We start from the raw sequence: 27,739 nt of genomic DNA, 5'->3' as shown, positions 1-27,739 counted from the left end.
CTCCCACAGCTCCTGACTTGACTATAAAACAGCCATTTCCTCTTCATTTTGTTCACAAGGAAAACTGATGCCTCACCGACCCCTCCTTTCCTCCCTCCATCTCTTCCTCCCCCCTCTTCCTTTCAACTTCTCTCCTCCTTTTCTTACGCCGCCCTCCCTCTACTGTCTCCTCACCTTTTCTTTTCTGACCCTATTTTGTGTTCTGCTGTGTGTTGAGGGTGTTGTCTTGATCCTGTGTGAGTGTGTGTGTCACAGTTATGTAAGTCTAGTCTCTCCCTGGGAATGGACCGCTCGCTTCTTTGAGTTCCTCTTCGACTTCCTCCCGCCCACTGCCCCGGCAGCAGCCTATAAAGGGGGCCGGTGGCTTCCCGTCAGCCAGTGGGAGAGGGGAGCTGTGTTTTGACAGGGTGGTGGAATGCGAGGAGGGCGGGGTCTTTCCAGGAAGTGGATGGCAATAGAGTCAAATCCTGAACTCTTTGGCTGAGCTACTTTCTTTGGCGCCCGGGAAAAGGATTGAAAGTCAGTGGCAATTACAAACTCAAGCTGATCAAAGCTGTTGGAGTTTTGTTTTTGCAGTGTGCACAAGATCATGAGTCAAAGAAGAAGAGAAGGAGAAGAAAGTGTCTGGATTCATTTAAAGTTTTTATTGTGTATGTTAACAAAGTGAGCATTAACTTAGGCTGAGCAGGAGAGAAGGGGAGAGGGAGGGAGAGGCTCGACTTGAAGTCACTGGGTCATCTGTTTCTGGCCCGTGTTCCTGGAAACTAGGGCCTGATGAGAGGACTGGATGGGTGGGTAGATGGAGAGATGGGAGGATGACAGGGGAGAAAGGCTTTGCCCAGGGTGCTCATTTTCTGTGTGTGTTTGGAGGGTGAGGGATGGACGGGGGAGAGAAGTGCTGAGCCTGTCGTTTACAAGGCTGAGTCCTGACTTGTCGGCGCTCCGGCTGCACGCAATGATCTGCAGAATGCCTGGCATTTAGAGGAAACTGAAAAAAGAGCAGAGACGAGAAAAGACAGGGAAAATAAGAGGAACAAGTAGTTTCTTGGAAAGAAGTAATCCAGGAAAAAAAAAAAAGAATACCCACAATGTTTTTTATCCCGTCTAATCTGGGATCAATTAAATTAAGCGTGACAGTTCGGGATTTCATCAGATGCCGACATCGAGATGAGAGGTGTTCATGCATTTCCGAGGCACCGACTGCAGATTTTTTAATACCTCCTCATCTTGCTTTGATTTATGTGTGAGATGCAGGCGACCGACCGCAGCATAACCTTGGAGACTCATTTGCATTCTGTAAAAGTTGAGAAACGCTCGCTCATGCAGGGAACGGGGGACGTGGCAATGACAGAAAGCTGCAACATTGTTGTGATAACAGAAAGCAGAGTTTGGGAGAAAAAGGGCCCTTTTTGTGCTGCCAGTTTGAATCCTAAAATTTCTGGGGGAGATTGGCTTGGTCTGACTATATGTTTAAAAATGGCTGCTGGTCAGATGCATTGCATTGTTCAGCTCTACCCATCCATCAAAAATCATGAAAATAACATGACAGCCAGGGAGTTTTTCAACTTTTCAAGACGTTTCAACTTGCAGGATTATTTTCTGCTATTTTTGAAGTTCTGGGCACTTTTAGTGACATGCGTCTGGAATCTCCGCAAGAACTTCTTTCAGATACTTTCATCATCAACCAAAGAAATGGCAACTAGAAGGTTATCAGACTAAATGGAAAAGGTTAACTAGTCTCTGAGCTTCATGTCAGAGGAACTAAGCAAGGTGGCACACCAACAGGTTGGCCTACTGCGACAACTGAAGAAAACTATTCATCCATTGATTTATCGATCGGATGCAGATACGCCTGGTTCGATAGATTGCCTTGCAACCATACAGTCACAAGTTCCTCTTCTTATGAAGGCCCAGACACACCAAGCAGACATCAAATATGCCTGACTATGGCTTTGTTTTGATGGTATAACACACCAATAACACTACAGGTAAAGACCAACTGGCTTGTACGTTCTACGACTGCGAATGGCGGAATAACTCGTCATACCACCTTGAACATGTTTTTTACACCGCTCTCACTTCTAACTGAGAATATATCTGGTCAAAGTTGAAATGGCTCTAGTGTTGTCAGACTTTTGGTTGTGAAATCACAGATACTACAGCGACAGGCTCACGGGGCTTTCCCTTTCTTCTCGGTTTCCCTTCTGGGTTCCCCTTAACAAGCGTTCCAACAAAACGCACAATGAACTTTGATAATAAAGGGTGTTTTTGGCATTTAAAGCAACGTTATCTTCAAGGGAAGACGTTTTCTTAGTAATGTCTTTTGCCCGACCTTGAGGAATTGAGTTGTTAGGGAGACCAGAGTAGCAGCATTTAACAGCTATTGGCTATCCAAATGAACAATAAGCCAGGGTTTTTCTCCATGATGATATGAAAGGGAAAAGACAACATTGTTTAGCAGTGTAGTAGAGGCAGAGTAGGGGTTTTCCGGCACAGTTTGCCTTCTTCCAAGAAACATGGAAAAAGGAACATCTGAAGAGGTCAAAACTCCACAAATGCTTATTGTAACTGGCTTTTTGTATTGGCTCTTTCAAGGATCAATGCATGGCCTTCATCGGGGTCATGACCCTGATGAAGGCCATCAGTAAAGTTGTTCTATACTCTACAAGTGTTGGTGGCGTTTTGACCTCTTTAGACTTGAATTAGTCCTAAATAAAGACCTGTTGAAGTGAATTGAAGGCCATAAGCAGCTGCTGGTCAACTGAGGCTTTCGTTCACCATCAGATGTGGCTTCTTGAGGTGCTGGATCTCATCTGTTTGGGGGTCAAAGATAAAAAAAGTGCTGCGAAGGCCTCAGTCAGAGGGGTTCAGAGAGGAGCTTGTTCGTACACGGTCTGGAAGTCGAACGTGCGTGTGCGCCCGTATGTGTCCGTTGCATTCCACTCCACCCGCTCCGAGCTCGTCTTCGTGGATGACATATCATTACCGCAATTACAGGGCAAGAGGACTTCGACCATAGACGCACACACACACGCACAGAGGCGTGCACACATAAAGGGTGCTGTGCAAATGTATGCGCACACATATGCGAGCCAAATGCATGAAGGCAAATTGAAGAGCGAGCCGAAAACTCTCTGAATTTTGTTTCAGACACTTTGCCTGTGTCCCTCTCTTTCAGCCTTTCAATGCACACCCTCTTTCTCCCCCCCTTCTCTCTCACACACACACACACACACACTGACTGCATATGTGCAGAAAGCTGCCAGCCGACGTGGGAACCCGAAGAGGTTCCATCTTTTATAAATCCCCCCTCTGTCTCTCTCATATGTGTGTGTGTGTGTGTGTGTGTGTGTGTGTGTGTGTGTTCACGCTCCCCTCAGAGTAAGCACAAGCACAGCATTCCTCGTTGCCTCCCTCTCCACCCTTCTTTCCCTCCTCCCCCCTCCCTCCTTTTTCTGCATCTCCCCCCTTCTCCACTCCACCCTCTCTCTCTCTCTCTCTCTCTCTCTGGTAAAAAGGTACCCACTCAATCTGTGTGTGTGTGTGTGTGTGTGTGTGTGTGTGTGCATTAGAAAGAGGGTGAGTGAGAAAGAGAGAGCAGGTCTCTCCTAGACTGAATACCTTTTGTAAAAGGAGCTGGGGTTGAATGGGAGTGGTGTTGGTGGCAGTTTCCCACCATATTTAGAAGCCACCCCCCTTTCTCCAAACACACACACACACACACACACACACACACACACACACACACACACACACACACACACACACACACAAGCACGAACACACGAACACACATCAACGCGTCTGTGTGTATTAAATGCCAGCACAGATTAAAGTTGTCAGTTGATAAGATGGGTTTTAAAAGGACTTGGAGTCGTTTTTGGCGTGTACTGTGTTTGTGTGCATTTGTGTGTATTTGTGTGTGTGTGTGTGTGTGTGTGTGTGTGTGCTCCAGTGAATAGATAGTCATTCAGTCCGGAGCGCTGACACCTGAGAGCATTCCTCACTGCTTAACACACCCAGGATGAGGAAAAGGATACCTACACTTACGTGTCTCTGTTATCTCCCTCCTTCTGTGTCGCTACATCTACATGCACATTACAAATCAGATCCGCCGGTGTTCATTTAGGAAACGCATGCCCGATGAGTGTTTGCTGGGCGTTCGTGCAGCCTGTGTTTGTCACTCATGACTGTTAAACCACAGAATTACAGAGAATTAATAATATAAAGTTCAGTTTCGGTTCCAGCTCTCACTTGTTTCTCTTCTCTGTAGGCTCCGATTCACCAAAAGAAATTCCCACCCCTGATTGAAACATTAGAAATAGGAAGTTGCTGCGCTGCGTTCAGCCCAAGTCACTATGTTGGTTAAATCCCCCGTACCTTTTCTGATTCAGCTGTTAATGTGAATATAAATGTCTAATTGAGTTTCTCTTCTTCCCCCTTTTGTCTTCCTGTCAGTACCTCTCAGATCTGCTGACTGTCTCTTTCCCCTAACTGCTTTAATTCTCACTATTAAAGCTCAGAGAAACTCCAGAAACCTTTTTGGGGGATTTGCAGAAATTTTTGTCACGTAGAGAGCCAACAATTGGTCCGTTAATGGATTAGTTGGTCAAAAGAAAATTAATTGCTCTATTATTTTGATAATCTATTAACCGTTTAAGTCATTTTCCAAGCAAAAATGTCAAACATTTGCTGGTTTCAGCGTCTTAAATGTGACGATTTGCTTCTTTTCTTTGTCATTTATGATCGTAAATGAAGAGGCCTTGGGTTTTGGACTGTTGGTTGGACAAAAGAAGCATTTTGAAGACGTCACATTGGGCTCTGGGACAATTTTTTGACATTACGTAGACCAAGCCGTTAATTGATACATGAAGAAAATAATCCCATTAAGTGCATATTTTCCCAGTTTGCTTTCCTCAGTGAATATCGGGCAAAATAGGAGAATTTGATAGGCAACGTGTGATGGTTAGGTTAAACTTTTATACAGTCTTGCTTCTCTTTTATTTACCGCGTTCTGTTAGAGTCTTGCAAAGCTCGTGTCTGACTATTCAGCAAAGTTCAGTCGTCCAAACTCCAGTACACCCCAGTACTTCGCAGCCCAATGAAAACTAGTACCTTGGTTTGTGGGGCAGTTTTCCTGGAAAAGTCGGTGTTCTGGATAAAAGGACTGTCTCTGCTGGATATTAGTACAGTAGCTGGTTATGGTTTCTGAACTAAGCTGTTGTCCAGGGCAGGAAACAGTGGTTCCTTTTGGAGTACTTACCACCGCTTGACTGTGGTCAAGCTTCTCATGAAACCGTGTTTGTTTTAACTGAGATGTAGTGTTCTGACATAACATGTTTCTGTCGCTGTTCTGCATATCAGTGTGTTTGTGCATGTCGGTTTAATATCAACACGTGCATAGTTCTGCGACGGCATATTAATCTTCCGTTAATCCAAATATGAAAATGACCCGAGAGAAAGGCTAAACATTTGACAAACACGCCACGTTCTAACAGAAGAAAGGGCCCAGACACGCTACAGTATATGTATCGTAGCATTGATAGAAAAGCAACTATCTCGCCCGTTGGGAACTCAGACGGACACATTCCTCACAAAAACTAGCTGCTACCAACTCTTCTTGCAGATTAGGTCTGTGTGGCTCTCAAAGTTCAACCTGCTCTCTGTCCAAGTTTCTGGACTTTTATAGATTTCCATCATCTCCACCGCCTGTCCCTGGATAATAGCGCTTCGGGTGGACAGCAGGATTACATCTGAAATCAATGCTTATCTCTCTCTGCGACACATTCGCTTCTAAGAAGGACTTGTCACATCAGTCATGTGTGAACCATGTATCATCCTCCTCCAAAACGGCTGACCAAAAGCTGAATCATTAGCACATTTTTGCAATAAATCAAGAGAATTTAAGTATAAGGCAGGAGGAGCAAATGCCAGAGTTATCAACTAGTTTATCAGCTCGGTGATTGGAGCTGATTTGTGTTGGAAGACACGAAATGAAAGCCTGTGGTGGTTCTTGCTCATATCTTAGCGTGCAGAAGGTCGAGAGGAGATTTTAACAAAACTTCACGGCTGCTTTGCTCCCTGAGCTGGAACTTTACTGGACAAAATTACTCAGTCTATGATTCATCAATCAAAATGTATTTTTGTAAGAAAGGAGTAAAGAACAAAGACTTTAAATGAGCATCAGACAAATCCTTCTAAAATGAAATGTTATTATCTGAGCTCAAATTAAGTTTATTTGAAGCTTTTAAAGCCCCCAAAACAAAAACTACTTCTTATTACGTACAGCTGACAAATCTCACCGGCGTCATTAACAGCAGAGGCGAAGTACAAAGAGTCAGAGTCAGACACGCTGATGTTCTGATTCAGCATTGCACCACATGACGAATACCACAACACGACTCGCTTTGATCTCGCCGGCTGCAGGAAAAAACCGGCGACGACGCGTGCAGCAGAGCAGAACACATACGTGTGCGTTAGCCCTGATATCAGCTGTGGCCCCATGCCGTCACTTTGTCTCGCTGTCTTTACGTCATCGACAAAATCTCCGTGGTTTGAGGTAGAAGAGGAAGTGATTAGTTTCACACTGAGCTTTCTCTTTCATGACTAATTCATTTATTCATCCTGAGAAAAACAGAAGAAAAAGTCGGTCAGAGACATCAGCTCCGTCCTGGATGCGCTTGTAATTTGCTAAATATGAAAAAAATTCAAGACTAGTTTCCAAGACTAAATGTAATTAGAGCGAGGAATCTCAGAAGTTATTAGCTGTTTGGAGGTTTTGCACAAAAGTGTGTGTGTGAGTGTGTGTGTGTGTGTGTGTGTGTGTGAGTGATGGCAGGGCGACAGAGGTGTGAAGCAGCAGACTGGAAGCAGCTCAGACAGTCTGTTAGGTGGTTGTGAATACCCAGTTTGCTTCATCAGGATGGGCAAACTGGAGTCATTGGGCGTGTGTGTGTGTGCCTGTGTGAATGATGAATGGCCGTATGAGTAATATCGTGTTGTGAGGTCAGAGCTGCCCCTGAATATCTCGGGCTCCTGTGTGTGTGTGTGTGTGTGTGTGTGTTACATCTCGGTGTGTGTTTTTTACTCTATGCATCTTTTATGTTAAGAGGCAGTTTCCATGCTTACACAGGGCTTTCTGTCCGGTGACACACACACACATGCGCACTCATGCGCTTCCACACACACACGCAAAAATTCATACAGCTGGACAAGTGGGTGATTGTTTTCTGGATTCAACATGGAATTTTTTCAATTTAACATTTTATCCCTGCTGGGAATCGACACCTTATTCCTCCCACATTCCACAGGGAAACGGAAACCACTGTGTGTGTCTGTGTCTGTGTGTGTGTGTGTGTGTGTGTGTGTGTGTGTGTGTGTGTGTGTGGTGATGTCTGAAGCTATCAACAGCAGCATCCATCTGGTAATGATTCCACGGGAAAACAAAGGTCATTATTCATCCATTCATTCACACATTACATTTCCGAGATATTTGCGTTAGATGTTGTAGGAAACTTGTGCAACACAACCACAGCTGCAACGCAAGAAGTGCATCTACATTTTCCCTCCCACCATGACTCAGCATTACAGGGAATATCTTGACAAAATCAGTTTTCTGGAGACAAATGGATCATCAGGTTTTTATTTTAAAGTTGCTGCCGCACTGTGCAATTTCACGCATCGGTGGCCTCAAATTGCAGTGAAAGGTTAAGTGCTTACATTTCCAGGATACCAATGCCAAGGAATTATATAAGACATCAGTAAGCTGACCAAAACACATTTGTGTTTATCTGCTAAAGTGGTCTATAGTTGCTTTAAAAGGATTGTTTGACATTTTGAGAAATACACTCCAGCCAGTAGAGCGTTAGCTTAGCATTTAGACCGAAAGCAGAGGCAAACAGCTAGCCTGGCCTAGCAGCGATCAAAAGCCAACTGTTGCATGCTTCACGGCCAAAAAAGCTGCACTTGAACACACCGCAGAGACTACAACTGACGGCCAACTAGCTTGTAGTTCTGCATCGGCGTGAGAGGAAATAACTCGCCAAAACAACTTTTCTGACAAGAAGACTTGTCAGATTTGTGATGATGGGTGCATTACTCACTTCCTGTGTGCCTGCCAGTGACGTTACCCGACATTCAAAATCCTGGAACATCTAATTTCTGCTTGTGATTCAGGCTGATGTGTTATCGCGAGTAAAAAAGATCGTATTCATATGAACTTCCTCAGAAAACGCAGGGTTATTTTAAGAACACCAAGTAATTGGACGACGTCTTGGACTGTCCTCCTCTTCGCTCGCTCTCCATTTATCATATAAGCCGACCCTTCATTTACTCATTCCCTCTCTCTTCCTCCCTCCTTTCTTCTCTGTCTCGCTCTTCTCTTTTTCCTGGCAGTGCTGAGAGTGGTGTTACCATCTGTCTGTGATGTGTCCTGGACGCAACTCTGTGCGTGTGTGTGTGTTTTCAAGGCAGGATGGCCAGGCTGAGCTGGGAACGGGGCTAAGAGGGAGAAAGAGGGAGAGTTTTTACACTAGAGGAAGGACAGAAATCAAGAGATAAAATGATGAGATGGAGTCAGAGAGGCAAAAAGACAAACGGGGAGGGTGATGTGTGAGCGCGTGTTGTATGTTGCAACAGTACGAGCCACAGCTGTGTGATCTACTAACCCTTTCCAAAGACCTCGTCAGTGCTAGGAGACGACCAGCTGAAAGAGAAGACGCACAGTGACACACAGCTGTTTTCAGAGCACCGCTGTGCCTGTGTGTGTGTGCATATTATCCGTGTATGTATGTCAGTGATAGATTTCTTTAACTTCCCAGATCCCCGATGCATACTGTGCATGTGTGTGTGCGCTTATAGCGGCTTATAGCCAATCGTCAGAAGCTCTTTAGCGGTGATTTCACTCGGCGGCATTGAATCGAAACACCCACGTCATTCAGTAATCTACCGCTGGCAACGGATCAGTGTGGGTTTGTATATGTGTGCATATGTATGTGTTTATGTGTGTGGGCTAGGTTAGCTTGAGCAGAACGCTTTGCTGAGTGTGTATTCCTGCTGAGGAAAGTGTATGGGAGCTCCGGCGGGTGACTTGATCGTCTTTTTGCTGCATAAGTGCATACATTTCGACTGATTTGAAGTTTGGTTTAGCAGCTCGGTTAAAAACCTCTGACGAGGACCACGTGCGTGGCCGACCCACACCGCCTAGGGGTTTTATTTTGGTTCCTACCCCATAGCCAATTAGGTGAAGCCATGTTATTTTCCACTTAAGATGAATGGCCCCGGTTGTTGTTTTTATTTTTTCTTCGTTTTGCCTTTCGGTTTTACTGCTATTATTATGCCAGCAGAGAAACCGTCTCCAGATTTAGCTGTTCAGGTTACTCGCAAGAAAATGACCCCAGAAGCCCTCGGCAGATCCTTTTCTTGATACGTGTTCGCACGTTCATACGGAACGATAATGCTCTTTCCTACAAAGCCAGCGGCAGGTGCGGGCATCTTTATTCACCCACCAGACTAAGACTTTATTCATCCAGTGTTTCTTTTTTGAATCAATCTTCCAAACAGGATATTCACTGTAATCCCTCCTGTACTTTACGAGACTATTGTTGACGATAAAGTGCTTTGAATTAGTCTCTTACTCTCGTCTTTGCTTTTCCTCTTTCATCTTCGCTTCTTTTATATTGACATGATACGACTTGTTTACCAAAGCCGATACGCCTGAGCAAAGCGGGTATAAGAGGAAAAGGCGACATATTAGGAAAGTAACTGTGTGCTTTTTCTTTTTTTTTTTGTGCACAAGTCTATCCTTTCCTACCTTTTATGACTGGACCAATTACCTTTATCTTTTAATCTCTCCCTCATTGTTCCTCTTGTGTGCACCTTTTGTTAGAATAAACCCTTTGAAGCCGTCTCTCTCTCTCAGGCTCATTCTGTGCTATTCCAGTGTACATATAGCTGTCTGTTGTGTTTCATGTTCACCTCTGTTATTGGAAGTATATTTGGGTTTTTTGATCCAAGCGCTTATCAAAACTGAACTGGGATGGAAACTGCATGACAACAGTAAACCCAAAGGAAACAGACTAATTTAATAAAAGCTCCTCAACAATGCATAATGGGTCTCCACGCTCGCACGAAGTGGAAAATTGTTTTGTCGACGAGGAAATTGCACAATTAATACTGGTGGAAAACACGCTGCTAGGCTTGCTTAATGCATGTTTGGCACAGTCTGACCTCATATTGTTGTTGTACAGCAGTTTGTACAAAGGAAAAGTTTCACGTTTGGGAAAATATGCTGATTTGCTTGGTGAAAAATAGACAGAGAATTGATACCGGTCTCACATCTGTCTGTAAAATATAATGATACACTTGGTTAGCTTAGCCTAGCATGAAAACTGAAACCAAGAGCCTTTTTATGTCTCAGTTTTTAAACAAATGACATGCAATGAGCTATTTAGTTAGCTTTAAATGTGTTGATAAGGACACAGGACAGGTTTTGTTACCTCCCAACAGAGCCATGCTAGCTCTTGCCATCTGCTTCTAGTCTTTATGTGAAGTTAAGCTAACTGGCTGCTGGCGCCAGCTTTATATTTACAGTATACACATAAGAATAGTATCAATGAATATGAAGAAGAAGAAAGGTTTAGACATTATTTCGAAGATGTCTTTGTATCATGTTGCCGAGATATCTTCTGAAGTCAGCATGCTAAGCAGCTAGCCTCTAGCCGCTTTGATGAGGTCGTAAACAGCACCAACATTCGCTCCGAGCTTCTAGTCCAGGCAGAGTTTGCTAACAGCTGAGCTAACGAGCTAATGAAAGCTAAAGTTAGCAGCGGTTTCTCTGATGAGATGCTGCCCCCTTTTTATTTACAGTATGAATTCGAGAGGTTCTCACATGATGGCACCTTCAGGCAAAGTGGGTTTAATCATCAACAGATGCTGTGGCCTTAGTCACTTCTTCATATAAAGTTTATACTTTCACTTTTATGTGACCGCCGTCATAATCACCGACAAGTCACTCTCGGTCACGCGTCCTGTTTGATTGTTTTAAAGCAGCATGGACACGTTATCAGGTGTTTTTTAATGTCAAACGTTTCTGTGTACTTCATGTGATGACGTTAAGGAAATACCTCTTTGAGTCACTCTGTGTGTGTGTACAACCGAACACTACTGACTTCCCCTGTTTCTCTTTCCCACCTCCTGTGTCTCTCTGTACTTTCCCAGGTAGGGCAGTTCAGTGAATTTCTCCATGAATGTACGTCACAATGATGATGACAGACCAGATTCCACTGGACTTGGCTCCGCCCCCCCTCCTGAACGGGGAGGTCCCTCTCATGCCTCACATGGTTAACGGTGACGCAGCGCAGCAGGTAAACACGCACACAGACACACACACACACACATCTGTCGTTTGTATTCAGATATCCCTGCAAATGCTTCTTTCAACATTCCTGTGTTGCCGTGCACACACCCCGGCCAGATGCACGCGAGAACACACATCAGACAGTCATGCAGGCACTTCTCTTTGTTGTCATTTCGTCACATGGCTCATGGGTTGTTGCCACAGGTAATGAGCAGCTGTTACAGTCAGGCATTCGTCAAATAACAGGAACAGGCACAGACACTTGCATCATTTAGTCCGAGAAACTTTTTTTCTCCTTCACGCAGGATGAAACAGGCTGACTGGCTCCGTTGATGGATCCCAGGCTTTAGCGTAAATTCATTTGAAAAATGATTCAACTGCTTCTCGGAGGCTGATTGATCTTATCGGAAGCCGCAGAGCCAACTGGATCACCTTCAAAATGCAAAAAAGCCCCGCCCGAGCTCAGTACCGAGGAGAAGAAGCTACGAACTATAATTAAAAGCATCACAGTTAATCAACCTGGGTCAACTCCTGTTGTCACAGACACACCGTCACACGTGTGTGCTTTCGGTAGCTGAGAGATGAAGACGATGATGCTCCCTTCGTAGCCCAGAGGAAGTAGGGTGGGAGGGCTTTGGCTGCGACACATAACAGTTAGGGAGGGTTTTGGCTGTAACACGCAGCAGTTAGGGAGCTCTTTTTATTGTAACACCCTGCAGTTTAAACTCAGTGTGGAATAGGCCGATGATTATACAGGTTCAACTCTGCGTGTGTGTGTCCGTGTTTGTGTGTATTTGTTTGTTTCCTGGTCTGTCTTACGCCGTGCGTGTGTTTCTTTGACCCTTTCGGTGTGTGCGTGGGCGCGAAAGAGTCTGTGTTGAGTCTGAGTACATACTTCTGTGTTTGTGTTTGTCTGCTCGCTTTGACTATCAGCTTTCCCGTCCCGTCTATCTGTGTTTACCTGCCTACACCTGTTTACTATGTGTTTATCTGTGTCTGCGTGTTCCTTCTGTGCAAAGCAAAGCAGAAACATGAAACACGCTGTCAGGGTGCAGCAGTGTGTCATTTTGCAATATGTGCTCTTTAAAGAAATGTGATATTCAGAATGGTGAAAGACTTAGAAAGAGCCAATCACGACATCTAAGCTAGCTGTAACTGTAACCAAGTGGAATTTCTCATTGAGGGTTATTTTCCGTTTTGAAAGAAATGAAACCTGTCACATGGCTTTACTATCTTTTGTTATTAGAATATGACTCCTAAAAAAGGACTTATTTAAACAGTTTTTCTTCCCTATGTCATAAAAAGTTTTTAAAAATATGGCAGATTGGGATATGGAGACCTGTTATGGCCACATAACTATAATCAATAATAAAAAAATAATATAATAAATGTCATAAAAGCTGGAAAATACGTTTGTGCTTTTGCACTTTGGTTCCCGTATCTCTGAGTCAGTGTTGTATGTAGTTCACTCCATTTTTTTCCCCACAAAAATATTATGTAATCATGATTTATTTATTTAAATATTAACCTTTAGTGGCATTAAAGACATTACATACCAAAAAGCCCCACATGCAAATTCGGGTTTGTGCTCATTGTAGCGTAACTTAAAAAGACGGGCAGGGTTTTCCTCTAATGTTTAAAAATACAAATAAACATATTACTCTAAAGTATCGAGAGCTCTTAGTTTGTTCGGAGGCACGTTAAAAAGTCGCATCGTGCACATTTAAACATCACCAACAGGAAAACAATGAGGCCAATCCAGTGGCTAGATAAGGACCAAATTACATCGGATGACCACGTGGCTGGATTTCCTGAGTTGAAGATTAACATCTGATAATAAATCAATACACTAAATTAGGATTTTTTACTACGGGAACAGAACTCGGATGCTCTGGTTTCTGTTTTTCTCTCCATAAACTGTAACTAAATAAAACTGATCCTCAGCTCGAAAAAAGCGCTTCTCAGAAGATGCTTGAATAAACGTTCGCAGCCTCGCCAGAGAAGGTGTGTGGAGAAAGTTAGCCTCGTTAAAGTCGGGCTTTTATGTCATTAACAGAGCATCCTTCTTTATGTGTGGATGAAGACATTGTAATCTCATCATCTGCTTTATTTATTGTCTGACGTACAATAAGGATCTGGTTTCTGCTGTAGGTACATTTTGCACAGAAATCTATGGGTGGTTCAACTTAATTTCACATTTCTTGCGAGGTTTTGGGTAAGAAACGTTCTTTTGTCCAAGTCTGATCAATCTAACAACGACATAACAAACCCTACATCACAATTTTACACACTATGATCACCCATAGGTTTATACACATCACATATGGCACACATACGCAGACACACCACTCGTACCCACCCACATGGTATGAGATGGGGGTTTTCTCAGTCTCGGGAAACATGGGTCGCCCTGTACTATGCTGGGGTTCCCATAGCAACAGCAGCCGCTGCAGCAGACAGAGCAGGAAGTGTGTGTGTGAGTGTCTGAGCGTGTGTGTCGGAGGGAGAGGAGCAGGTTAGCGCTGAGATGGGAGAGCATGCAGACACTACAGGAGGACCGCAGGATATGAGGATTTTACGACGGCACACCTGTAGAGCGTAGACAGGGCTGTGCTTGTGTGTGCATGCATGTACGTGTGAATACATGTGTGTGTAATGGAGGGTCACCTGTTTCATGTCTACAGCCATGTGTACACCCTCAACAATCTGTATGCGGAGAATATGACGGTAAGGTGCATGCACACTCCCTTCCGGCATATTCAGCAGAAACCAGAATCAAAGCAGTGTCACATATTTTGGCTTCATTTGTGTTGCGTTACCTGTCCGTATGTTCAATATGTGATATATCCATCACTCTGTGTGTGTAATATTTGTGTATACTGGTTTTAGTGGTTTTCTGCCAGTCAGCGTGGTTTCAAGAGAGAGACTTTTCTCGAATGAAGGTGTGTGAGACGGCAGCATTGTCTCACCATTAGCTTATCTAACACCTCATTCGTATGTGTGTGAACTCTCTGTGTCCGCCCTCCTCCGGGATCCGATGGTTATTGTGTGTTATGTCACCACCTGCGAGCCTATTGGCTGCCCAGCTGAAAGTCTCTTCTGTGTTGTGATTGTTGAAGATGGATGTGTGTCCGTGGCATCACGTGTGACAGCGTTTTTTTCCCTTAATGCCATCAGATTTTTTCCTAAATCTGATCTTTGCTTTCTAACTGTGATTTCTCTCTCTCTTTCTTTCTCTCTCTCTCTCTCTGTGTGTACAGGTGATCCTGGTGCAGGTGAACCCGGGGGAGACGTTTACCATCCGGGCAGAGGATGGCTCACTGCAATGCATCCAGGGTCAGTCCCATCGTCAGTTATTATATCATCATATTAACGTGTGCCTGGTGCCACGCTGAGGCTGAGTGTTTCCCATCACATTAATTATATGCCGGCTGCACATGCTTACGTGATGTCGGAAACGCAATTTGATGATTTCACAGGAAATGAATTTACAATTTATTTGAGCATCATCAATCAAAATGCTAGCGAAACATAGGCAACAAACACAAGTGATATCATGCTAGTTTTGCTTTATTGCGTGGTGTGGCAAGCAAAGTAGTAGATTCTTGCACAATGACACACTCGTCTGCGATTGTAGAGATTTAAAACATTTTCAATGCAAGAAACTACCATATTATCCGTAATTACATCCATAATCATCACTCAGCAATACGAAGCATCTGGCTTTCAAGCGTTGTAATGGATCCCACTTGTTTTCTTGCGAGACCCGCCCTAGTCTGCCTCTGATTGGCTTGCGTTCATCGTTTTTGTATGACGAAAGCCTCCACGGCTTCGTGGTCCTGGTGCGCCGTGCTAAGAGTGTATAACTGATAGGTGCCTTCTTCCCGTTGAAGAAAAGAGTCGGACATACATTTTGATGGCCCTGGTACGTGAGTACAAGAGGGAGGGAGACTGATGGAGCCGGTTCCCACGGCTGAGTGCCTGGTCTCAGCTGTCCTCCCATGTCCACACACCCCCGGGTGCCCTCATAGTCCGCTGGACAACAAGGAGGGAGGGAGGTCAGTGGACCACGATGAATTTTACGATTATATCCCCACCCATAGTTCAGCACACATGCTAACTGGATTAATAACCGAATGCAACCATCATAGTGTTGTGAAATACAGTTTTACTGCTGCTATTAGTTTTTAATTAAATCATTCCTTAAATTGTGATGCAGAGTTGTAGTCTTCACTTTGTATTGCAGTAAAACATGGATGGAAATGCAAAATGAAATACTACTGCTAATAAAAAAATAAATACATCTGCATACAAATGACCAAGAAGGACAATTGCACAGGGTAACTGCACCCATAAATGTTATATAATAAAAACGTATACAAGAATAAATATAACTGCAAAGAGACATTAGACTGCACAGGAAGCTAACAGGAAAGTCCACAGGATCGTTGCACAGTGCAAATAAGTAGAAAGTAACCTGTCAGCTAGCACTGCTGCTGGTCATCTTCAGTTGGCAGAAACAAGAAGGTGAGCCATCTTGTGTTAGCTTAGTTTACAGGCTAATAGCGAGCTTATCATTAAACAAATCTTCCAAAAAAATATGTAAAGTCATTGTGACGTAAGGCTTATTGACAAATATGGTCATAATCACCACTTAATGTCTTTTGATTTTTGAAGTCTGTAGTTAAATACAGAGTTAATTGGCCAATAAAAAACTTTAATGGGCCTCTAAACTGAAAGTTATATTTGTCTTTTGATGGATCCAGAAATTGATCCGATCAATGACTCAAAACCATGATATGATCCGAGCCATCTGTTGTACCCGTAGTATCCGTTCTTTCAACTGAGTCACCATACAAGTAAAGTTACTCATCTTAAGCATATTTTATGTCTCTAGCCCAGCGTCCCGTTAAAAACAAATCAAAATATTGGTTTTGAAAATGACCATGTTAAGAGTGTTTGACTGTCTATACAGTCTTAACTGTAGTCTTCTCAGAGTGCAGTCAATGATGCAGCAGTAAGCGTGAGGAAAAGGAAGTGTCGGGGGGGAAATGCTTGCATCCGAGCGTGTTATATCCAAATTAAAAAACACATGTTGAAAGCATAGTCAGTGACAGAGTGGGCAGCCATGGCCTCACTCTCTGGCTGCATCTGATACCCCGACATGAAAAGACTGGAAATGTAAGCCACTTAGCGGCTCTTAAAGACGGAAGGAGGTGGCAGTAACACGGGAATCCCCCAACTCGCGTCTCACTTTGATGATGTCAGCAGAGTAAGCTGTTACTCTGAAACTTTGAAAGGGTGCCTTTGTGTTCTTCTCAATATCTCTCGCTCTTTGTGTGTCTCTTGCTTCTTCTCTCTTTCTTTGTGAAGGTTTTCTTTTGAGCGAGAGCAGTTTTGGCTCAGACATTGACTCCCCCCCCCCGGAAAAAAGCCCCTACACCACCTCATACTCGATGTTGTAACTAATTACAGCCCGCCTCCTTTTCTCTGCCCGCCGTGTAATTCAATTTTGCCCTGAAATCTGGAGGATCAACCCGGACGGACCTCGGAGGCACAGATAATGCCAGATCGCATCCGCCCTGCCTATCATGCACTGTTCCAAAAGATGGGCAGATACGGTTGACAAAGAAATGTACAGATATGGATCAGTGAGACGTGGATGGATGGATGAAAGGCGGATGAAAGAATGGTTTACTGCATCCAGTCAAGGGGGATACCAGACACTAGTAGCATTGACGTAGTTGGGGCTCTGGCGGTTGTCTGTTTATTTGTGTGGCCGCATTTGTGCGCTTGCAAAATTTAGCATCGTAGGCACAGTGTGCATCTGTGGGCTTATTTTGGTGCCTTTTACTACAGTCGACGACAGTTAATTGGGTGGGTGGCTGAGGGCTCGGGGTCATGTTTGAATGCACATATTATTAATGCGAAGGGCCACACACACACACACACACACACACACACACACACGCACACACTCACAAACTCCTGCTCTCTCTCTCTCTCTCTCTCTCTCTCTCTGTCTCTCTGGAGCAGGTCACTGGGTTTAATGAGAGGTGGAGTGTGGCAGTGTGTTTCGAAGGCGAAAACTGAGTCGCTCCTCAGACAAGAGACTCGGTGTGATTACCGAGACCTCAGAGCTCGGGGTTTTTTTTTTGCCCACGCACGCGTGTGCTCGCGTGTGTGTTTGCACTTTGGCGTACTCGTGTGCAAGTGTGTGTGACAGGGAGCGAGATTACAGAGACCTCAGGGGCACAAGCAGGAACCAGCTTTTATATAAAGTAACCTCTGTTTAGCTGCTGCACTGCGGTGCATGCATGCAAACATGCATACGCACACACGCGCACACAGACACACACACACACAGACACACACAGACGCTCTGCCAAGGCAGAACCAGCCTGGAGACGCCGACATGGCAGCCAAAAGGGATTCTTTCATAGGAACCTTCAGGCCTCACTTCTCCCTCTTTAACTCCTCTCGACTTCTTTTCCTCCCACCTCTTTCCTTCTTTTACACTCCTGCTCGTTTGTCTGCTTTAAAGCTGCAGAGACATGATTGTGTTTGTTGGATTGATGTTAAGCACTGCTCATTAGCCACATGCTCCTGCCTGAGCTATGCTCCTTTATTTGGAGCGAAAGTTTACATGGAATTTTATTACGCTCAACACTTTCTACAACCTCGGGGCACTTTAGATTTCTATTGCACTTTTGAAATAATTTGCGTTCGCTCTGAAATATGGAAAAGAGCTGCTTTCACTAGTCGTGGAAGTTTTTACCTGCTCGCTCTCATGTGCTGCTTTCTGCTTGTGACTCTTGCTGTGTTATTTTTGCGTCTTTATGGGTGTTCCTTCGTGCCACTTTTGTTGCAGCGGGTCTGAAATCCTTTTCCTGTATCGGGCTCTTAATTAGCATCCAGTGTGTGTTTGTGTGTGTGTGTGTGTGTGAGAGAGAAAGAAAGAGTGTGAGTGTGTACATCCCCCTGTTTAAACAGACTGACCTCTCGGTGCTCCGGGGGTCAGCGCCGACTGACCCGCTCCCAGTCTATCTCCCTCCGTGTTGCTCTCATGTATACACTCTTCTCCCTCCTTTCCCCTCCCCCTCCTCTCCCCTTTCTCTCCCCCTCCCCCACTAAGACCATTCCCCTGAGCTTTCCCACACTCACATCAAAGGACAAGACTCTAGAGGGGTGTGTTAGAGCACCCTGCTATGGAATGCGAGTGTGTTAATACGTGTGCGTGTGAGTGTGTGTGTGTGTCTATGTGTGTTTTACAAGGCTGTGTTGGTTTACTGTGTTGTTTGCTCTTTGTTGGACTTTTTATGAGGGACTGGTGAGGCCAGGGGGTGATGAACAGGAAACTGTGCCCTGCCAGGGAGGATGTGACATCATGAGGAGTGGGTGGCAGTGGTCGCGAGTCTCCTGTCGGGATGGTTAACAGTCGATTGGTTTGATTTTTGCAATATAATGCGGCCTCTGATGGCCTTCCTGGGTGTCCCCATCAACATCTCAATGAGATTGTGTCAGAGACGGTTAATCTGTGCTCAGTTGCCTTGAAACTAATGCCACCGAAACATTCATTTTGCCTGATGATAACCAGGTACTCAATGCCTTGAGGATAAACACGGCTAATGTGGAGTGTTTCAAATGTAAGAGGCTAATAAAGCACCTTGGATGAGTGGCAAAACGTGCACCTCATCCAAGCGGGTCCAGTGGGAACACACTGCAAGAATTAACAGAACTCTTGTTGCATCTCAAGAGTAATAATCAGACTAAATGAATAACTGTCTTACAAAAACAAACACAATAGTGCCTTGCTTTTTTTTTTTTTTAAATGCAAAATGACCTTATAAGACCAAAAAATGTTCAGTATCAGATTGAATTGATTGCCTCAAACAATGGCTGAACTTTTCTGTTTGAATGCACTGCTGCAGGGGCATAACGGGAAATGTAGTCCTTAGCCCAGGCTGTTATCTGCCAAACAATGGTCACGGTGGACACGGCCACTGCGACCACAGCGACATGGTCTTTGCACCAGCTGTGTGCACACGTTTCCTTGCAATGATTGTAATCTGGACAGAGCGGACAGTGAATCATGCCGCGGTCTGTTTTGTGTGTTGTTGTTTTTTCTCGCTGCTGATGTGTGTTGTTTGTTTGCTCTTCTTTGTGTCGCCCGCGCTTTGTTACTCTCTCTCTCCCTTTGTGGGTGCATCCTAATTCTGTTATTTCATATCTCCCCGCTCCTGAAATCGATGAGTCCCGCTGTCATCAAGGGCATCCCACTTACCTTATTTCTGCTCGGAGTAGCTTAGACAGAGAATACACAAGAGCACCACGGGCGGAAGTCTTTTATCAGACAGAACTCCCCATTGATAATGTGTAATTGGATGCTGCATTGAAACCACATCATCAAAACACTGTAGTTTTGTCAAATGACTGATGGGGATAGACAATTGTCGGCAACTCAGGTTCAATATTATACTTTTTAAAAAAAGATTGCGCTGTTTCCTTATTCAACCAAGTAGAAGTGGACATCTGTGGGCTATGTATGTATATATATATATATATATATATATATATATATAGAGAGAGAGAGAGAGAGAGAGAGAGAGAGAGAGTCAATGATGTCAGTTCCTTTTATTATTTTTACCAAACTTGGCACCATTGCCACACTCTGTGCTTAGTCACTGGGTATCAGCCAGAAGTGACTGGAGTCGTAATGTGGGCTATTTAATTTTCTACATCTCTCAAAGCCACTAAATCCTTTCCACACATTATGATGAATCATCTAAAAGCAACATTATGTAGAAATTCATATTTTGTACAACGTAACGTTACGTGCTGACTACAAACAAAACATATAACTTAGCAAGCCAGCTAATATTACCTACTATTGAACAGCAACAAGTCCAGCTCAGTGTCGGTCATGTAGCCTTTTATTTTGCAAAACTTAAAGAAGAGGAAAAACGTAAAAACTAATTGATACATGCAGATGAAAATCATGCACATTTAGTGTCTGATCAGCAACTGACGTCAATTCAGATGATTTCCAGCTCATTGCGTCTCCCTAATTTCTTTCGTGGGAGAACTTAATGCGAAGATGATGAAGGGAGTTGGGATGTACCATGTGTTTTTCTTCCTGCCAAACATTTCTGCCCATTTCTATCTCTCTATCATTCGGCCTGTCTGCACCTTTCTCTACTTTCATCTCACTTCATTTGTCTCAGTTGGATGGACGATTGCTGATATTCCCTTTGCCTGCTCCTCTGCATCAATACACAGGCATGCTGAGGTTCTCTTTGTCTTGCCTTTCTCCAGAGTGTGCACTTCTACACTCGGAGCCCTTTGATGTAATTGGAAATAGCTGGTTGAGAGAAATATGGTGGAAAGTCTCGCGGCCTGTGTTTACACCGAGCCAGATGGCTCTAAACAAGCTGGGGGAGAAGACACAAATACACTTTTCTCAGAAGGGCTTAATTTAGAGTACTGTTTTGGACGGTGCGTTTGCTTCTTGGTTGTTTTGGGAACCTTTCAAAACCTGCCTTAAAATCCAAGGCCGACCTGTGTGGGACAATCAAACGGAGCAGGATCGAAAATTACTGTGCAAGCGGAGGATGGTTTTCATCTGAAATGATTTACAGTATGTGTACTTAAATGAACATATTTTAAGTTTTATGTGTTATAACCCCTTATTTTGTGCATTTCAAAGGAAGTATTATATTCTGTACAACACAAAGCGCGTGCAAAATGTGTGTACTTGGATGTGTGTCTCTCTGTTTGTGTATCTTTGTGTGGGTGTGACTAGACAAATGAATGAGTGTATTGTTACTGTTATGGCACTTGCTTTTTAGCCCCAGGCATAATGAATCCCATAAGTGATTTTAATGTGTCTCGCATATTTATGCAGTGCTTTAAGTGGCCATTGGGGCCATTTGGCAGTGATCAAGTTCACCTTTTACATCGCTAATGTTATATTCTGATTGGTTTATGTCAACGCTGGAGTATGAAATGCAATGTACTGTATGTCCAAAGCAGCAACTTCTCATTAGCTGAGAAAAACAGACCCATTTTCAGCTAAAATGACACCAGAGCACAGTAAATATATGAAAACTTTTTTTTTTTTTAAGAGATTATGATGTTTTCATGTAAGACAACATATACATTAGGGTAAAAAACTTTGAGAACACTAGTGGTATGTCCCCCTTTTGCTTAGATGACAGCATGCACTCAAGCTGGCATGGACTCCACAAGTTTGTGCCAAACCTGATGACTCATGTTGGTCCCTATCACGCTGGAGCAGAGAAGGTGGACCTAAATGCAGCAGACATCAGACAGAAAGTGCGATGGATGAAGATTTATTCAGGATAACGACAACGGCAGGAGCGGGCAGACACAACGGAACATCAGGATCCGGGAAACACAACCGATGACTCGACAGAGACCGGACTTAAATACAAACTACGTTAACGAGGACAGGAGGTGCAGGTGGAGGGAATGAGGAGAGGAAACAAGAGTGCAGGGAAGGAGCTGATTTTCTTTGCACTTCAGATAGTTCTTGCAAAGTTTGAGTTCAGGGACATCGCAAGAAGCTTTGTGGACCACTGTGAAATAATGCTGGGACAACATGGGTGAGTGACTTGTGGAGTCCATGCCATGTTGAGCGCATGCTGCCAGTAAAGCGAAGGGGGGCATACACAATACTAAGACATCCTGAAATACATGGGAGTTTTCCAAAGATTCAACTTTCCAGCTTGACAAATCATGCTAGGGTAGAGTCATCAAGGTTTGCACAAACTTGTGGAGTCCATGCCTGCTCAATATAGAAGTCCTGTGTGTGTGTGTGTGGGTGCATGCATTTATTTGAATGTACTTGCATGTGTGGAGCTTTACCTTGACAGCCGGCCAGAAGTTTCTGCAGAGGATTTTCCGACAAGTTTTTATGCCCCTGGGCCAACTGTAAAACCAATTCTTGAGGTGTGTTCACGTCTGTGTGTGTCTTAATTTTGTGTTTTGTCCCATTGGATTTGGGAAACTGCTGGTCACCATGGGAACGGACTCTCACTCCAGGTGGTGTGTAAAGGAATGTGGTCCCCCTGGGCACAGTTTGTGTGTGCATGTGTGTGTGTGGCATACCTGTCTTTCTCTTTTTCCAGTGTTTTCCACTCAAATGTGCTTTGTAAGAAACAAAAGGACAGAGAGGATTGGTTTGGGTCATTTGGCACAGGGTAGTTAAGAGCTTGACTTTAGTGTGTGTGTGTGTGTGTGTGTGTGTGAGGCAGAGAGAGACTTGCTTGTTGTTGTATGCCCTGCCCAGCGCTCACTTATAAACTCAATGCCCTCACACAGTAGGGCATGAGGAGGCAGAAGGAGGAAGGGAGGGAGGAAGAAATGGAGTGGAAATAAGACGATAGAATGAAGAAAGGTAAATAAAAAAGGGGAGAGACTGGGAGAAGAAAGAGGGGATAGAGTGAGAGTGAGAGAATCAGACGCTACATGTCTGGTCGTGTCTGCTGCCATGCATTCCGGGCGAGGCCACTTCCTCTATGCGATGACCCCAGCCACCCCTGCGCTGCTGACTTGGTCTGGTCTGCCAGCTCCAGCGAAGGCTGTATTTGCTGTCGGGACTGGCCCACTTAGGGGCAACACAGGGGTGGGAGGGGTTTTTGGGGGGGTTTAGAAAAGAGTGGGCAAAACTTTGCAGAAAACTGCGTCCGTCTTCGCATGTAAGACTGTGTGAAAGTGGATGTGTTGTGTGTGTGTGTGAACAGCAGCTGTGAAGAGGAGAGGGCTTGCAGAATTTTCCAGAGAGAGAAAGAAAAGAGAGCTTTTCCAGGGATGAAATTCTTGGCTTCCTTGAAGCTCAGGGTACAGCTGGAGCACTTCTCCCTCCCTTCGCCCTCATTCCCTCCTCCTTTCCGACCTCCTTCACTTCCTCCCTTGCTTCCCCGTCGCTCCTTCTCCCTGCGTTTCGATCTGGTAGTATTTTTTTACACTCATGATACTTTCTTATATTAAGTTTTGTTGATTTGCATGCTGTTTTAAACAGCAGAATAACACATGCAACAAATGTTGAATCCTCTGCACATGTTGCTCATGCTGCTTTTCAGATTAGATTCAGTTAGATTAAATCTTTATCGGTCATTTCCGGGCTGATGTAGCTGCAAATGGTCATGGGATACATAAGTGACACTTAGGTTTTAGGAAAGAGATAAACCCTGGGTTCCTGCACAGCTGCATTGAATACACATGTTCTTGTTTACATCCTGCGTGTTTAGATTTCACAGGGAAGCCCCTCTTTTTTTTCTTTTGCCCTGATCTGATTGGAGGGAGGGAAGTGTGTGTCGGTCAGTGGGAGGGCCCGGGAACTGATTAGAGGGACTGGTAGAGAAAAAGTTTTGGTACTGGTTAGTTTGACCGAGATACATCTCCCTGTTTCTCTCATACAATCCCTGTACAAGTCTCTTGATCACCCAACAGCCATACACACTCGTGCACACACTCTTCATAAACGCGTGCACACAAACAGTGGAATTCAGAGTTGGGGAGTGGGGGGAAAGTCCCTGCTAATCTAGGACTTCCAGTCTTGCCTTTGCCTTTCTTTCCACTGACATTCACACGACTTCTCTCCTCTTCTCTCCTCCCTTCCTCTCTTTCTCCCCTACACACACTTTCTCTACTCTTTGTGGTGGACACAAACTCCGTGCTGTTCAGACTGTGACTCATACGCGAGGAATGCCCCACATTAACATGTGTAGAGATAGAAGGAGGAAAGTGAGGGGAGGACGGGAGAGGAGTACAGCTGGGTACAAACGGAGCAGGTTGTGCACAGAGGGGAAAAAATGAGTAAAATGACTGAAGACATGGCTGCTTCTATGGCGGGTCAAGGTTTGAGAATTTGTGAGAAAGAAAGAAGGGATGATTATAACACTCTGGGTCTGTTTACACACCAACAGCTGTTGCACTTCTTTGCTCTCACTCTCTCTCCCCCTAGACATGTAGAGTTGATTAGCGAATGGATACAATGAGTCATCAGCGTCTGGATTTTGTATATTTGCGTGTGCACGTGCATGCTTGCACATGCGTGTCAGGGGTCCGCGCGCGCCCACCATGCGTGCGCGTGGGTGCTTGAACGGCAAGAGTGATAAGTGGAGTATGTCGCTCCACGCCGTGCGTTGCATGGTAACCGATCCCAAAACAATTATATCTGCAAGTCCAATAATAGCCTCATGGGATAAAACTGGAAAAGATCTCGTGTGTGTGTGTGTCCACTTTTCTCGTATGTTGTTTGTGCCAAGGTGACCGTGATTTCTGTCAGTGTAAACTATTTAAATGTCAGCTTGGTCCACATATGTTTGTGTGTGTGTGTCCGTGTCAGCGTGACATCTTAAAGACTTTATGCACATAAGCCCAGGTGTTAATCCGGGCATATGTCTGCGGTTTTGAAATCTGTTTGTCTTGGTGTGTGTGTAAACTATGTACATCTGTCCATGTGGTTGTGTGTGTGTGTGGCTGCGAAGGTGTGCGCATGTGCAGGCGTGTTAAGATCTCGAGAACAAAGCACGGCTGGGCTCAGTGTCCCTCCAGACGTTACGTTGCTCTCCTCTGGAGCAGACCCAGCAGCAGAAGTAGGTCGGCCGACAGCACCCCTCCTTTGGGTGGGGGAGAGTCGGAGAACGATCTGGGCTGGGTGGAGGTATGGGCTGGCACCCAGGCTACATGCTGAACACTAGACAGATCGAGGCTTGTATGCTGGAAGTCTGTTGACACAGTGATCAGGACAGGATAAGATGTAGACGTTAACATCGTATTCTTAGAAATGTTACCCTTTGAAACGAAGGTCTGTTATTCCCCAGACATCAGAATTGACGGGACGTAGAGGATCAAAAAGAGCTTTAGAAGAAAAAGTCGGTCACTTAGGCTCTTAGCTGAATCATTTTTTAAATATTTTCGGCTGTGGAGTGTCTTCCTAATGAGGATCCTAATGTGTGAAGTTTTTTCTTCTTCCATTAAATGGGTGTGGGAACAAAACCCTTCATTTGGGATTAAATCATTTTCAAAAATTCCTCAAAAGAAAGAAAAAGTGTTTGATTCATAATAAGTTGCACATGTTTTTCACTGCTCTGGGGCTTTTGAGTCTTAAACACTTAAAGCACTGCTGCTGTCTTGGCTAGTTTTCCCTTGTAAAAAAAAAAAAAAAAGAACCTCCCCCCCAAAAAAAAAACTTTAGTGTAAAGGTTACATAGAATAACCTTCAACTTCATAAATAAAGTTTAAAAGATGCCACAGTTTCTCAGCTGACCTGGAGATGTTGGCAGCTCAGTGTCGGAGGAAACACTTATGATTTGGAGAATAAATCAAGCGTCACACAAGTACTTAAAATATGTGAAAACCAATTTAGATTTATGAGGTGTTTATTCCAAAGTGATGTTTTCACCAATATGAAAATGATACCTTTTGTTATAAATGATTCAAAGCACATGCATTCAATAATATTATTGGAAACATAACTTTTGAGCTGGCAAAATGTCCCTTGTAATGACTAATTACTTACTTGGAAAATATATATATTACTGTCCCTGAATCAGATAAGGAAGACATCCTAAAAAATCAATTAATGTAAGCCGGGCAGATGACTTCCGCGGTCATTTTATCAATGGGGACGGTTTAAGAAGAAGCATTAGAAGGTTACAACGGAATTTAATCCCCCTTGCCAACCAGGGAAGAGGATCACAACCACTGCTGCTACCTCTGGGCAAACAACCAGGGATGGAACTGAAGACTTTAGTGCACAAGTCTGGCAGTTGTGTTTGGCAGCTAACCTCTCTGCCATCAGGCGCCCATATAACATCGGGCTTGGAGTGGCGATTCTGCGCGAGCAAGGGCAGAAAGTTTCCTACTTGTTGTTACAAAAGGCTTAATGCTTTTTTTTTTACATAATCAGAAAAGGAGAGCTTAATTTAAAATATGAGCCAGAGCCAGTGGGCTAGTAAAAAACAACACTGGTTTTTACGAGCCTCGCAGCCATTGTTTCTTCTTCGGCTCTTTAATATGCTGATGTCAGATGTTGATGAAGTCATCATGGCACTGATAGTTTCATCAGCTGGCATAAGAGAGGCATGAGAGTGCTCTCTCTTTGTTCTGTTATGACGCTGTTATGCAACTTCGAGGCTCGGAGGCTAAAAGTCGAGGGGGGCTCACTCGTCCTGAGGAATGTGCTTACACATACCTGCGCGCACACGCGCACGCACACACACACATTATGTAAATACAGTAAGACCGAGGGTTCAAACCGAGCAACTCTCCAGCTTATGATTTACATTCCACTGCAAATCTGCAGCCCTCTCGAGTTACAGACTGTCGTAGGATCAGAAGTGTGTGCGGGTGTGTGTGTGTTTTTTATGCGCATGTGTAGAGACGTTTGTTATACGCTCATCAGCTGTGTGTGTATTTGTGCACGTCCATGGTTTCTGCATCACTCTGCAGAGCGTTGGTGTAGTTACTGAGGGCAGGGCAGCGCAGGAAGTCCTGACTTCCTCCTCCATCACTGAGCCTCACCCTGCCCATGGCAAAGATGTCCGCCGGACTTGACTCACCGGAGATGGAACCAAGGGCTCTCGCGTGTGTGTGTGTGTGTGTGTGTGTGTGTGTGTGTGTGTGTGTGTGTGTGTGTGTGTGTGTGTGTGTGTGTGTGTGTGTGTGTGTGTGTGCATGTACCATCACATGCTTCACACCAGTCCGGGATGTGTATACACAGTTCGCTGTGCTATTTTAAAGTTGTCTCCCACATTTCCTGCAACAGCAGGCTCTTTCTCCTCTTCCTTTATATCTTTTTTTATCCTCTCTCCTCTTCACTACACTTCCCAGCATGCTCCACATTCTTTTTTTCTATCTTCCTTTCTCTCTCCCGGTAGCTATATTAGTCGACTCAGAGATCTATGGGGATTTGTTTCACATTTATATCTTAGATATGACAATAGGCCATGCTCTACAGTGTGTGTGTGTGTGTAGTATGTGAGTGTGTGTGTTAGTGTGTGTGTGTGTGTGTGTGTGTGTGTATTGGCCAGGCAGCAGAGGAAGCTGTCGTGGGAGTGTCTTGCTCTTGGAGCTCCGAGGACAGATAACATTACCCCGCTGATGCTTACATAACTTCCAGGCAACGCCACGTCACAACTGACCCAGACACACACACACATGCACACTTGCACACACGTGCACATACATACACACTCACACACACACACACACAGGAATACAAACACCCATCTAGATCGGACAGCTGCCTCCATGAGGCTCGGATGGGGTTTACAAAGATTGTGTGTGTGTGTGTGTGTGTGTGTGTGTGTGTGTGTGTGTGTGCGCGTGCTTGCGTGCATGTGTGTGTGTTAA

General features: G+C 44.5%; 1 protein-coding gene across 2 annotated transcripts in view; it reads left to right on the top strand.

The window, feature by feature from the left end:
* fndc3ba (fibronectin type III domain containing 3Ba) overlaps window positions 1-27,739 on the top strand; it is a 96,344-nt gene that overhangs the window by 14,651 nt on the left and 53,954 nt on the right. Inside the window, exons 2-3 of one of the 2 annotated variants that reach the window (XM_084381819.1) lie at window positions 11,218-11,363; window positions 14,617-14,692. In XM_084381819.1, the coding sequence (XP_084237945.1) occupies window positions 11,247-11,363; window positions 14,617-14,692 (193 nt within the window). In that variant the 5' untranslated portion in view covers window positions 11,218-11,246. Of the gene's footprint in view, window positions 1-11,217; window positions 11,364-14,010; window positions 14,084-14,616; window positions 14,693-27,739 lie in introns of those variants that run through there. The other variant, XM_084381820.1, reaches the window with a different exon arrangement.

This window comes from Pagrus pagrus, assembly GCF_965226575.1.
Source record: "Pagrus pagrus genome assembly, chromosome: 18".
In the NCBI taxonomy this organism is placed as follows: domain Eukaryota; kingdom Metazoa; phylum Chordata; class Actinopteri; order Spariformes; family Sparidae; genus Pagrus; species Pagrus pagrus.
The sequence above is the reverse complement of the archived record's forward strand: the minus strand, read 5'-3'. Positions and strand labels throughout refer to the sequence as shown.